At 43.8% G+C, this 11,568-nt stretch overlaps 2 protein-coding genes across 2 annotated transcripts in view; both read left to right on the top strand.

Annotated features, from left to right (window-relative positions):
* Positions 1 to 3,016, top strand: part of Sptlc2 (serine palmitoyltransferase, long chain base subunit 2) — a 106,104-nt gene extending 103,088 nt beyond the window's left edge. The window contains exon 12 of the mRNA XM_005390209.2: positions 1,057 to 3,016. Within this exon, the coding sequence (XP_005390266.1) occupies positions 1,057 to 1,176 (120 nt within the window). The 3' untranslated portion in view covers positions 1,177 to 3,016. The remainder of the gene's footprint in view (positions 1 to 1,056) is intronic.
* Positions 3,017 to 11,478: 8,462 nt separating this feature from the next.
* Ism2 (isthmin 2) overlaps positions 11,479 to 11,568 on the top strand; it is a gene marked incomplete in the record, with an annotated part of 13,461 nt that continues 13,371 nt past the window's right edge. The window contains 1 exon segment of the mRNA XM_013517160.1: positions 11,479 to 11,568.

The raw sequence follows: 11,568 nt of genomic DNA, 5'->3' as shown, positions 1-11,568 counted from the left end.
ACAATCCTCCTGTCTCAGCCTCCTGAGTGCTGGGATTACAGGTGTGCGCCACCACGCCTGGCCTTTACCCGGCTTTTTTAAGTTTTTTTAGCTTTAGGTTTTTTTTAGTTTTGCACTGCCACACCTAGCTCACTGAATTTTTTTAACTCAGTGATTTCAGCTTTTCTTGGTATTCTACTTTATAACAAAACCCCCTTCCCCCATCTCAACAGCATACCAAAACCTAGTCTGAAATGCATGGTATGGAGTCAGAAGAAATCTTAAAATCCAGCCCCCCTTTGGCTACTGTGGGTTTGTTTTGGTTTCTTTTGTATTTCTGATCATCTTTTTTACATTGGAGAAAAGTGTACATTCTTCTGAAGTCAGAGTTTATAAATGTCCCTTTCTTTGTGTTCTTAGTAAGTCATGTGGACTTTTGCTTAAATAACTCTCATGTCAGAGATCCGGGGAACAAACGGTTAATGGTTCCCCCCACTGAGATTCAGGCTGAAATGGCTTCCATCTGGAGTTTTCAGTGAACTTCTTCACAGAGACCCACTCTTCCTATGGCACATTGAGCCCCGCTCTTACTTGCTTATTATATTTTTCACATTTAGGAATGGCAAATATTTTTTCTTATACTGACATGTATAAGTAATACTACTAGTGCTTTTTTTCTTTTTTTTCTCTCTCTGTCCCTAAACATTGATTTTTAATAATTAAAGAACAAGTAAAATTGTCTTTATACTCATAATCAACTCTGCATCATCACACAGAATTATAGTCACAGAGACTTGAGGAGTCACACTAAGCAACTTGTTCCTTTCCTCCGAGCATGACATGTTTTGATGAATTGCACCCTTTATGCTACACACCTGGCTGTTCATGAGGCAGCTGACTGCCTTGTTCAAAACTAGCTCTGTCCCTGGCTGTGGACGGCCCGATCTGAGTAAATGCCCTCAACTCATGTCCCTCCCTGGGTAACCTTGTCAGGGTTGTCTCCAGGCCAGTAAAGCCTCAGGTGGGCCTGCGTTCTGCTGGCCCTGACCAAGCTCTCCTTTGCCTTGTCTGTCTTAGGCTTTAAAAGAGATAGATGAAGTTGGGGACCTGCTGCACCTGAAGTACTCCCGTCATCGACTGGTGCCTCTCCTGGACAGGCCGTTCGACGAGACTACGTACGAAGAAACGGAAGACTGAGCCTTTCTGGTGCTCCCTCAGAGGAACTCCCCTCACCCAGCACAGCGTGCGGCCTTTCTGAGCCAGTCCCCGGAACCGCACTCCTGTGGCCATCTCATGTCAAAGGCATTTGCTCAACTACTGGAGGCGGCCACCTGTATTCTAAATGACATTTTGTAAATAGTCAAGAACTGCTTCACATCCTTCCTTTGCTAGATCTTACCTTTTAAAAAAGAAGTGACTCACTCTGTCCATTAAAAGCATTTTATTTTATACTTACTCTACTTGTGAAATCCCGCTGACCCCACCTTCCCTGGCTAATCACATAGACATTGCCCTCTCCAGCCGCCTGGAGGGCTTGGCTCGCCCGCCCTGAGACCCACCGGCCCTGCTTCCCAGGGAGCAAGTGCCTTCCACTGACTTCCATCCTGGTCTCCGAGGTTACCCTCACGCAGCCCTTACCTACCCAGTCATGTGGTTAACTGTTCTCCCTTCAGCCTTCAGTTTGGCCTTTTAAGAGGAAACAGTAAGCAGTAGCAGTGCAAAACAGGTCGTGTGTAACTCCTGGCCAGGGGTCTCCAGGGCTCCTGTCTTACCCCGTTTCTTTTTGTTGTTGTTTCTGGTCACCAGATGATTTCTTCCTTTGCTGTCAAATGTGTCTTCCCATGGTCACAGTCTGAGGGTATGCGCACATTTTAGGTTCTTCCCAAGCTGTAATCCTGATACTTTTGCCTTCTTGTTTGAACCCTTCACCTTTTTGGAGGCCTTTCATCCCACCAAGTCAGATGTCAGTGGTGAAAACTTGTTTTTACTATTTTGTGTATAAAGCTGCTCTATAAGTGAGGGATGTTCTTGGTGGGGTGAGGGGCAAGGACAGTGTGGGAAGAATGGATGATTTGCAGAATGTCTGTGGTTGTGTCTCTTTTCGACTTTTCAAGAATTATGATAGCTTCTGGCTGGATTTGGGTCCAGTTTAGGATTCAGACTGGTAAAGGAAAATGCTGGTCAACTCTCTGCTCGGAAAGGACTGCTCATGTTCCTACTTCACGATTAAGGTTAGCTTAGTCCTTTTCGAAGCTGATGCTCTGACTTCTTCTGAGTGCAAAATCCTTGTGTTCCTGGTGTCCTAACACAGTTTCCACCTGGCATGTGGGGCTGAAGTCTCCCTGTGCCTCCATTATGTGGTTTTTTTTCCCTGAGAAATTCTGATCACTTTTCTCTTTCCTAAACTAGAATATCCTCTATTTGGACTCTGTTTTCATGCTATAACCAGGTAAGGAGACTTTTTTGCGAGAGCTTTATACTGCTTCACCAAAGAATATACTAAAAATCACCACCTTGAAGTTATTTTTTTTCTTTTGACCAAAGCTTAAGTGAAAAGAACTTTTGGCTTTATTGTACCCAAGATCAGCTTGTCTTTTAGTGGCCATTGAGTATTAGAGGGGAACGATTGGGAACAGAGTGAAAAAACATGTATAAAAGTAGTTTTCCACTTTTCTGTTTTTGAAAATGTACCTTTTATTGGTAAAGATTCCCAATCCCTTTTCTCCTAGGCATCTTGTCATCAGCTGTGGAGTAGTTGTGCAAATACATGTTGTGGAGGATGTAAGCAATATTGTTTGTGAAATTTTGTTTCCATGTCCTGCATATAAAAGTTATCTTTGGTCACTCTCAGCATCTGAGAGCTTTTAAGTCCTTGAGAAGTTCCAAGGTTTTATATCACTTTTTTAAAGAACATAAAAGGGTGAGTAAAAGAACCAGGGAGAGATACAGGAATGATATTTAGCATGTACATGTTAAAGTTAATAGGTTGCGGTAACTAAGTAACTAGTCCTGTAAAATAAAATCCATTGCTAACTTGCCCGTGTGTCCAGCCCCTCCCTATAGATCCCACTGGAACACCAGGTAAGCTTTAACACTGCAGTTACTCTTTAATGGTGTAGGCATAGGCTTGTAAAAGTCACAGATTTTAAGCAATGAACTTACCTGCATGAAGTCAACTCCAAATTAAAATGTCAGTTAGTATATATATAGATATATATATAATTTCACTGGTGCAAAGTCATTTCAGGATCAGTGCAATTAAGTTACAAGTTTATATTGAAGGGACAAAATTCCTGTGACGATCCAGGACCTCTGAATCTCTAGAAGAGAAAACGTTAGATATACATCATATATGGCTGGTTGTCTCTTCTTGAAACTGTAATGTAAATCTGAGCCCAGTCATATCATAGGCATCATTAACTAAGTTCTGAGAGAAATACAACTGTATATGAATAAGTCATTGAGAATGAGTAGAAATCTGAGGTATAAAAGACTGTTTAGTACAGTTTAATGTGACCTGATTCAGGAATCTGATGGGATTAAAGCATGCAATTGATAATCTGAGTGAATCAGTAGAGATGTGACTAATTCTCACCACTTTTTCTCACTTTTTAAATTCAGCATTGTTTTTATTCATTTCCAGTTCATAAGACCTCTTTCAGCAGATCACATCACTACATGCACAGCTAGGAGACATCAAAACCCCACACAAAGAGTGGATCAAGTGGCTGTTGCATTTCTCCTGCAATCTTTATTTTAAAAGCTTTAACATAGCAGTACAGGGATTTGGGGACACTTTTTAAAACACCTTCCTTTGCATTAGACTTTATTTAAATCTCCTTCATAAAAAGAACCCTCTGTGCTGCTTGTCTGAGGAGCCCTGCCACCTTAGTCCTTTAATTACTGTCTTAAATTCTAATGCTAGGGGCAAGGTTTTGGATAGTCAAAACAGGTTCCTTCCGTAGGTAGTCCCTGGTGAACAGGAACGTCCTACATCCACACTAAGGGCTCTGGTTTTGCCCCATGGCTCTTTCAGATGCCAGGGAACTTTTCCCAGTGACTTATATCTGTAATCCGTCTCTCTTTTGATTGGTCTTTTGTCTTTATCTTCCAGTTACTGAAATTTAGAAGTTCAGCTCCAGAGAAGGCTGATGTGTGGTGATGCTGGCCTTAAGGTTCAGTAGTTTAGGTATCCTGGTCTCTGTCCATTCAGCCTTGCATTTCAGGAGAAGACAGGGGACGGTATTTCTTCCCTACCTAATTAAAGGAGCCTGTATCTAAATTTCTCCTGACTGATACAGTCTAGTTAGATTTTCTAGTCAGTAGTACACTTTACTTCCTACCTATTAGTGTGAAAACCAGGAGACAGAGTGGCTCACTTGGAAAGAGTTCCTGACTTCTCAGGGAAGGGGGTAAAAATGATGGGATCTACCACTACCTACCTGTTTTTCTCTTCCAAATCAGTGAAGATGTCTGGTCCCCAGTGATACTGAATTGAGATATTAATGTAGAACTGCTGGTCACATAGAGGCAATGAAGGGAATCTGAGTAATTCTTTTTTTGTGTGGATTTGTACAGTGTGAAAGAAGCACCTAGAAAATACTAAATGCAGTTGTTCTCGTATAAAGAATTACTATGCCAGACATGGTGGCACATGGCTGTAATCTCAGCACTCTGGAGGCTGAGGCAGGAGGATTGCTTCAAGTTTGAGGCCAGCCTGGGCTACAAAGTGAGTTCAAGGCCAACTTGAACTGCATAGTTGAAACCTTGTCTCAAAAAAGACCATTAAAAAAAAAGTACTGTGACCTAATTCCTAGGGTGTTTTTCATCTCCTGATGTTTTCCTAGCCACAATGGGTTTAATCTGTATTTGCTTCTACTTGGTTAGAAAAAGAGGGAGAACAGTGGTTTTCCTTTTCTAACTGCCTACACTCTGAAGATCAGAACTGTTGAGCGTCTTACACAGGTAAAAGCAGCCCAAAGGGGCTGGAGGCGAGCCAAGAATCTATAACAATTTTTTTCAAGCCCCAGAATCTATAGATGTATGACTTCCTGCTTAACATGGAGGCCCAGTGCCCAGCAGGCATCTTAATCCATTAAGTCAGTTAATCAGAATGCCTTCCACTTGGGGAAAAGCCTGTCCCCTCCTTTCCTCTGCTTTAACCACAGAAGTGCATGCTTGGGCTCCAAGCCAGTTGCCAAGTGTCCAGCCACATAGCTGAAGTAGAGGGCTGGCATCCTTCTTTATCACACAGAAGAAACCAAGACCTAGCAGTGCCCCTTGGCTTTACATGTGTACAAAATGCTGTCATTCCTTTTGGATTTCCAGTGACTTGTTCTCCAAGCACCTGTGCTATAGATTTAGTCTTCTTTGAAAGACACAAAAGGGGCTGGCCCTCATGGGGCTTAGTCCTCTCTGTGCATCTGCAGGTTGCACACCCATAACCTACCCTTGCAAGTGGCTTGAGGGAGCTGTGGACAAGGTTCTGTTTACTATATAGTATTCATGATAAATAGCCTTAAGCTGTCACTCTCTCTGGTATGATGAGTTGTGATAAACTGACCCTAAAGAATATGGTGGTTCTTACATTGCAGTTACTGTGTTCTTCATGAAGCAAAACCCAAAGCTTTGTTCTTCTAGAGCAATTCTGGGAGGTTGAATGAAAGGGTGTGCTTTGTGTCTGTTTTGTTGCTATCTGTATGAAGAAGTGAATCTCTCCATGCACAAGAGACTTGAGCCAACTTTTAAGTCTACTTTTTCCAGCACAATTCCCAGGTTTCTTGTGCAAAGCTCAGTTGCTTCGCCAAGGCTAGTGATAGGGAACCTTTCAGAGCTTTCAGTGATAACAGCCTGCTGTGCCATACATGCCGTAGGTTCGCCACCGCTGGTCTAGGCCTTCGAGAACGTGGGAGAATACCACTGATGAGGGTGAATGATGACCCGTCTTCACTCTAGCACTGATACCTCAGGACGGTGTAGCCAGTAGCTGGAATTACGGAACACTTCTTGCTGGGGCTTCACAGAACACAGGAAATCACCCCATCTTGATGATCCCTCTCTGTATAAAGGCAGCTAACAATAAGAGAAGGGGGAAAGAGATAGAAGAGAGCAGAGCTTACAGGAAAGCTGAGGTCGTGTCTTACTTTGTTGATCCATAGTTTTCTGCTGACCAAGTGAATCTGTAAATGACTTTGCAAGATGTGATGTTAGCCCTTCCATTGCTGTGATGTTAGCATAATCTGGGGAAATGAGTGGATGGGAAATGTAAATAAAATTTTTTTTAAATTTTAGTAATGTGTTAAAATGTCCCTTTGCGTTACCCTGCCTTCTTGTAGATGGTGAATTTTTTTTTAATTTTTTATCGGGTGACTGTGAAGCTACAGTGTATTGGGGGTTAGTGAATCTGTTTTGAGAATACATGTTAAAGAACTGAAGCAGAACCTCCTAAGATGACCTAGGAATCATCTCATGCAAATATATTGATTTGCCCTAATAAAGCATTCACAAAGATACATCTGCCTTTAGTTATTCAACCAGGAAATATTAAGAGCTATCTCTTGGCCAGCACATGTACCAGTCACCACCAATAAAGCTATGGCCACATAGATGTGATTCCTACTTGCTAGTAAACAAGCACGTGAACATATAAGTCAATTTACAAACTGCTAAGGATTATGAAAAAAAAAGCATGGCAAAGCATTATATCAAAGCAGGGGGTAGGAGCATAAGCCTTTAATCCCAGCACTTTGGGAGGCTGAGGCAGGAGGATCACAAATTTAAGCCCTGCCTGAGCAACTAGCAAGACCTGACTCAAGGGTCAGAGATGATGCAGTTCAGTACAAAGGCAAAAGCTGAATCCCATTACTGAATTTCTTTTTTTAACTTTTGGACCCAGTATCTGGCTTAGATGGGTAACAAGAAAGTTTGAGAAAGTAGAGGATCTGCAACAAAGTTGAAGAAAGAGCTGGGAAAGGAGAGGTAGGAGCGGGAGGCCATCAAGGAGGCAGCAGAGGCTGCTGCTCTGGACTCAGGGTGAGGTGAGATGTTTTGCTGCGGGGGAAACCATTGGGAAGTGGAAGCATTGGAAAAGGTAACCCCTAGCATGCTTTCTGTAGACGTTCACAAGTTGATAAAATTTACATAGAAATACTCAAAATAATCTTAAAAGGAGACTGCCATTTCCTGGGGACTTTCAGTAAAGTTGCAGTAATAATGGCAGGGTGTGTGGCACTGGGGTAGTATAGATCAGTAAAGCAACAGACCCGTGCGTATGTGGTTAGCTGCTTTTAACAGAGGTTCCAAGGCAGTCATTGCAAAAAGCAGTTAACTAACGCTGGGGGGGGGGGGGGAGCTGGCCTCCAGCCCTTATATACAATGATTGTAGATCTGAACATAAAAATGAAAACCATAAAACTGCTAGAAAAAGATGGAAAGAAAATCTGACTTTAGGGAATGATTCTTAGGACAAAGAACATGACCCATTTAGAAAAATTGACAAATTAGACTTCATCAAAATGAAGACTTTTTTTAAAAATGACTTTAATGCAAACTCCAGACTGGAATAAAATATCACAGTATGTAAGTGTGGTAAAGGCTTCATCCAGAGCATGTGAAAGGACCCTTAATACTCAACAAGTCTATTGGATAAAAATAGGGAAAAGATTTGAACAAACACTCACAAAAAGGTGCACTACTGGACAATGAGCACGTGAAAAAGTGTTCCTAATCACCAGTCATCTCAGAAATGCACATGAAAGCTACAGTAAGATCCCTGCCCATGATGGCTAAAATTTAAAAGAAATATTAAGTGTGGACAAAGATGTGGACATCCCTTCCCATGATGGCTAAAATTTAAAAGAATTGAATATTAAGTGTGGACAAAGATGTGGACAAAACTGTGGAACTGGAGTTCACAGAGTCCTGGTGGACACAACCATGTGAAAAAACAATTTGGCAGATGGGATTTTTTATTTTTTATTTTTTATTTATTTTTTTTTTTTTTTGCAACAGGACTTCACTATGTAGTCTAGGCTGGGCTTGAACTTGAGCTCCCCCTGCCTCAGCCTCCTGAGTGCCAGGAATACAAGCATGACCACCACACCTGGCTAATTCAGCTGTTTTTTGACAGCCATTCTATACACTGGTACTTATTTAACCAAGAGAAATGAAAGCAAATCTACATGAAGACTTATGCTTGAATATTCACAGTTTCTTCATAATAATCCCTAGCTGAAAACAACCCAAACCATCACAGTAAATGGGTAAATTGTACTGTGCCAATCTGATGGAATATTATCAGCAGAAAGGAATAAGCCACTGACACAAGATGGATGAATCTCAACAATGCAGAGGGAAAAAGAATACATAACTGTCTCTCCTTTGCTAGGAAATTCTAGAAAGGGCAACACTAACCTATGGCGACAGTGGGGTCAGCTGCTGCCAGGAGCCAAGGTTAGGTGGTGAGGATTAATGAAAGGGGTTTTTAAGAAACAATTTTCCAAAAAGTAGAAAATCATGACTTTTTTAAGGATATAAAAGTAAACACTTGCTAAAGATTCTGTTTAATATAGTCCTGAAACTGGTGAGTTCAATTCAAAGGAGATCCTAGCAAAGAATTGATGGATGAGCCATATTCAAATGAATGCACTGGCAGGCAAAACGTGTTTCTTCTGTACTGGGAGCAGGAAGTCAGTTGAGCATCTACAGGACAGGATGACATGGACCTGACCTCATTTTTTTGTTTGGTTGGATTTTTTGCATACTGGAGATTCAACCCAGCACCCTTGCACTGAGCTACAGCCAAGTCTCCCCCACCTCCCAGTTTTTATTTTAGCACACTTGCAGTACATAATGTTAATATTCCTGTGTGGAACTGGTGCATGCACATAACACATCTCAGTTATTTTTCCCTCCCTTCTCCCTCCTTTCTGCCCAGCCCTTCCTCTCCCTCTACCTCTTGGTCCCCTTACCATCTGAAACAGATCTAGCTTCCCACTTCCTGTTATCTGTCTTATTTTGCTCTGTTTTGAATTTCTCATGTAAAAGAAACCACACAATATTAAGCTTGTGTGCCTTATTTATTTCACGTAACATTATAGTCTTAAGGTGCATCCATTTTCCTACAAATCACTCAAGTTTATCCTTCTTGGTAGAGTAGTATTCCAATGTGTATAAATGTTGCATTTTTTTGTCCATTCATCTGCTGATGGGTATTGTGAATTGAGCTGCTATAAGAGAGTATGCATCTGTTACTGTAATATGATATCTTTAACTCCTCCCCAACCCTTTTTCTATTTTTTTATTTTGAGACAGTCTCTCTCACCAAGTCACTAAATTGCCCAGACTGGGCTTGAAGTTGTAATCCTTCTGCATCACCTTCCCAGAGTACTGGGAGTACAGCTATGTACCACCATGCCCAGCTCAGAATGCACATTGCTTCACAAGAATTATTTTGCTTTGCTATCAGTTACCTACAACCTACAGAACACTCAAAGACAATGAGAGACGAGAAGCAGATAACCCAGGTAGATATACTGCATGTGGACGGTGCCCAAGTGTTTCAACATGTGTATGCTCTGTCCCTTACACAGGGAATTAGTATTGCAAAGGGTCTGTATGACCCTCGATGTGGTCACATGGAGCATATACATTTATTAAAGCTCACTGAACTGTAATTAATATGGATATCTTGTCATGTGCTAATTATATGTGAATGAAGTTGATTTTAAAAAAAAAGTAACTGGTTTCACGGGGCTGGGGGTGCGGCGAATTCCACAGCTATTGCGGCAGGTGGAGAGCGGGGCTGGGGAGAGGTGAGTGACTGACAAGGAGATGGGAACTCCTGAAGGGAAGCTCACTGTCTTCACATTCGGAGCTTAATCTCATGGAAAGCGCCCAAGTGTGGTGAAAAGACAAAGTATTCGGCTAGATACTAAAGTATTCTAACCAAAAGGGAAAAAAGAAAACCTGAAAAGGAATAAAGCAGGCTCGAGTCTAGTCTCATAAAGGTCATACAGTATAGCAAGTGTTCAAAAGCTGGGTTTCTTTTGGCTAACGTCTGTGTGTTTGCCATGGAGCAGGCATTGCTTTAAGTTCAGCCACACGAAATTGCCAATGTTCCACCCTTTCGATCAAAACATGGCAGCTTCACAGAGTTCGTGCTCCTGTGAACTCTCAGCATGGGTTCTCACTTCCTCCTCACTCTTGTGAGATGGGTAGCACTCCCCCTCCCCACACCATCACAGATGACAAAAGCGCAGAGAGGAAATAATTTCTCCAGTAATGTCACGCACTTAGTAAATGGCAGGAGTGGGATTCAAACCCTACTGGCCAACCTCACCATCCAAAGCACTGCAGGGAGGGTCCTTGGTTGTGCATTGGTTTTATTTTTAATTGTTTTGCAACAGGGTCTTGCTCTGTAATTCAGGCTGGTCTCAAACTCACAGCAATCCTCCTGTCTCAGCCTCTGGGTACTACGATTAAAGGCGTGTGGCACCACGCTCAGCTCCAGCTCCTCTGTTATGGTTTCCCTTTTTTTGGTCTTTTTAAAACAGTGCCTCGCTGCCTCGCTGTACAGTTCTAGCTGGTCTTAAGCTCACTTTGTAGCCGAGGCTGGCCTCGAACTCGTGACAATCCTCCTGCCTCAACCTCCCAAGTGAACCAAAAAGTGAAGTCAGGTCCATGTCATCCTGTCCTGTAGAAGATGCTCAACTGACTTCCTGCTCCCAGTACAGAAGAAACACGTTTTACCTGCCAGTGCATTCATTTGAATATGGCTCATCCATCAATTCTCTTTTGCTAGGATCTCCTTTGAATTGAACTCACCAGAACCTTTCCTCAACCTCCCGGATTACAGGCGTGCGCCACCACGCCCGACAACCCTATTGTGCACTCGAGGACAGGAGTAGCTGCAGAAAAGGAAAGGTCGCCTCAGACCTTCACCTGGCTCCGCCAGACCCCAGTAGTTCTACCTTCGAGGCCGAGCTCCGGGCCATCCTCTCCTCCACCTCCAGGCAACGCTGGGTCCCCTCCAGCGCCCTCCTGCGGCCCTTTGATGGCATCTCCCTGAGCTCCCCATCCTGGCCGCTCGTTCTTGCTGTCGGCCACAGCGCAGGTTCTACTCCGAGGAAGGCAGGCCATTGTTATGCAGCCTCGCGCGGCCTGCCGGGCGCATCCCTACAGGGTCTCCCCACTGACTTCTGGGGTTTCATCCTCCCACCCGAGTCTCAACTCGTTCCTGGTTTTTAAAGGGCAGGGGTGAAGAAATGTCAGGTGTGGGTCCCCGCCTCCAGCAGCAGCGCTGGAGCGGTGACCCCGGGCCTCCTTACCGAGCAAACCTCGGTGCACACACGCGCACCCCAGGATCCGGGGTCTCCTGCCCCTCGCCCGCAAGGCCCTGCCAGGCCCTCCGGGTCTGGGCGCCGTCGGGAGCCGGGGGGTGGCGCCGGACCCTCCCCGCCCAGCAGGGGTCGCCGGCGCACGGGGCTGGGTAGGGCGGGCGGCAACTTCCCGGGACAGGAATTCGTTTGGGGCCGCGAGGGCGACAGCGCCCGGGACTAAGCGCGGGGAGGCAGCCAGATCCAAGGAGCC

This window comes from Chinchilla lanigera, unplaced genomic scaffold (genome assembly GCF_000276665.1).
Source record: "Chinchilla lanigera isolate Chin_1 unplaced genomic scaffold, ChiLan1.0 scaffold00037, whole genome shotgun sequence".
Classification (NCBI taxonomy): Eukaryota; Metazoa; Chordata; class Mammalia; order Rodentia; family Chinchillidae; genus Chinchilla; species Chinchilla lanigera.
This window is presented reverse-complemented; position numbering and strand designations above follow the sequence as displayed.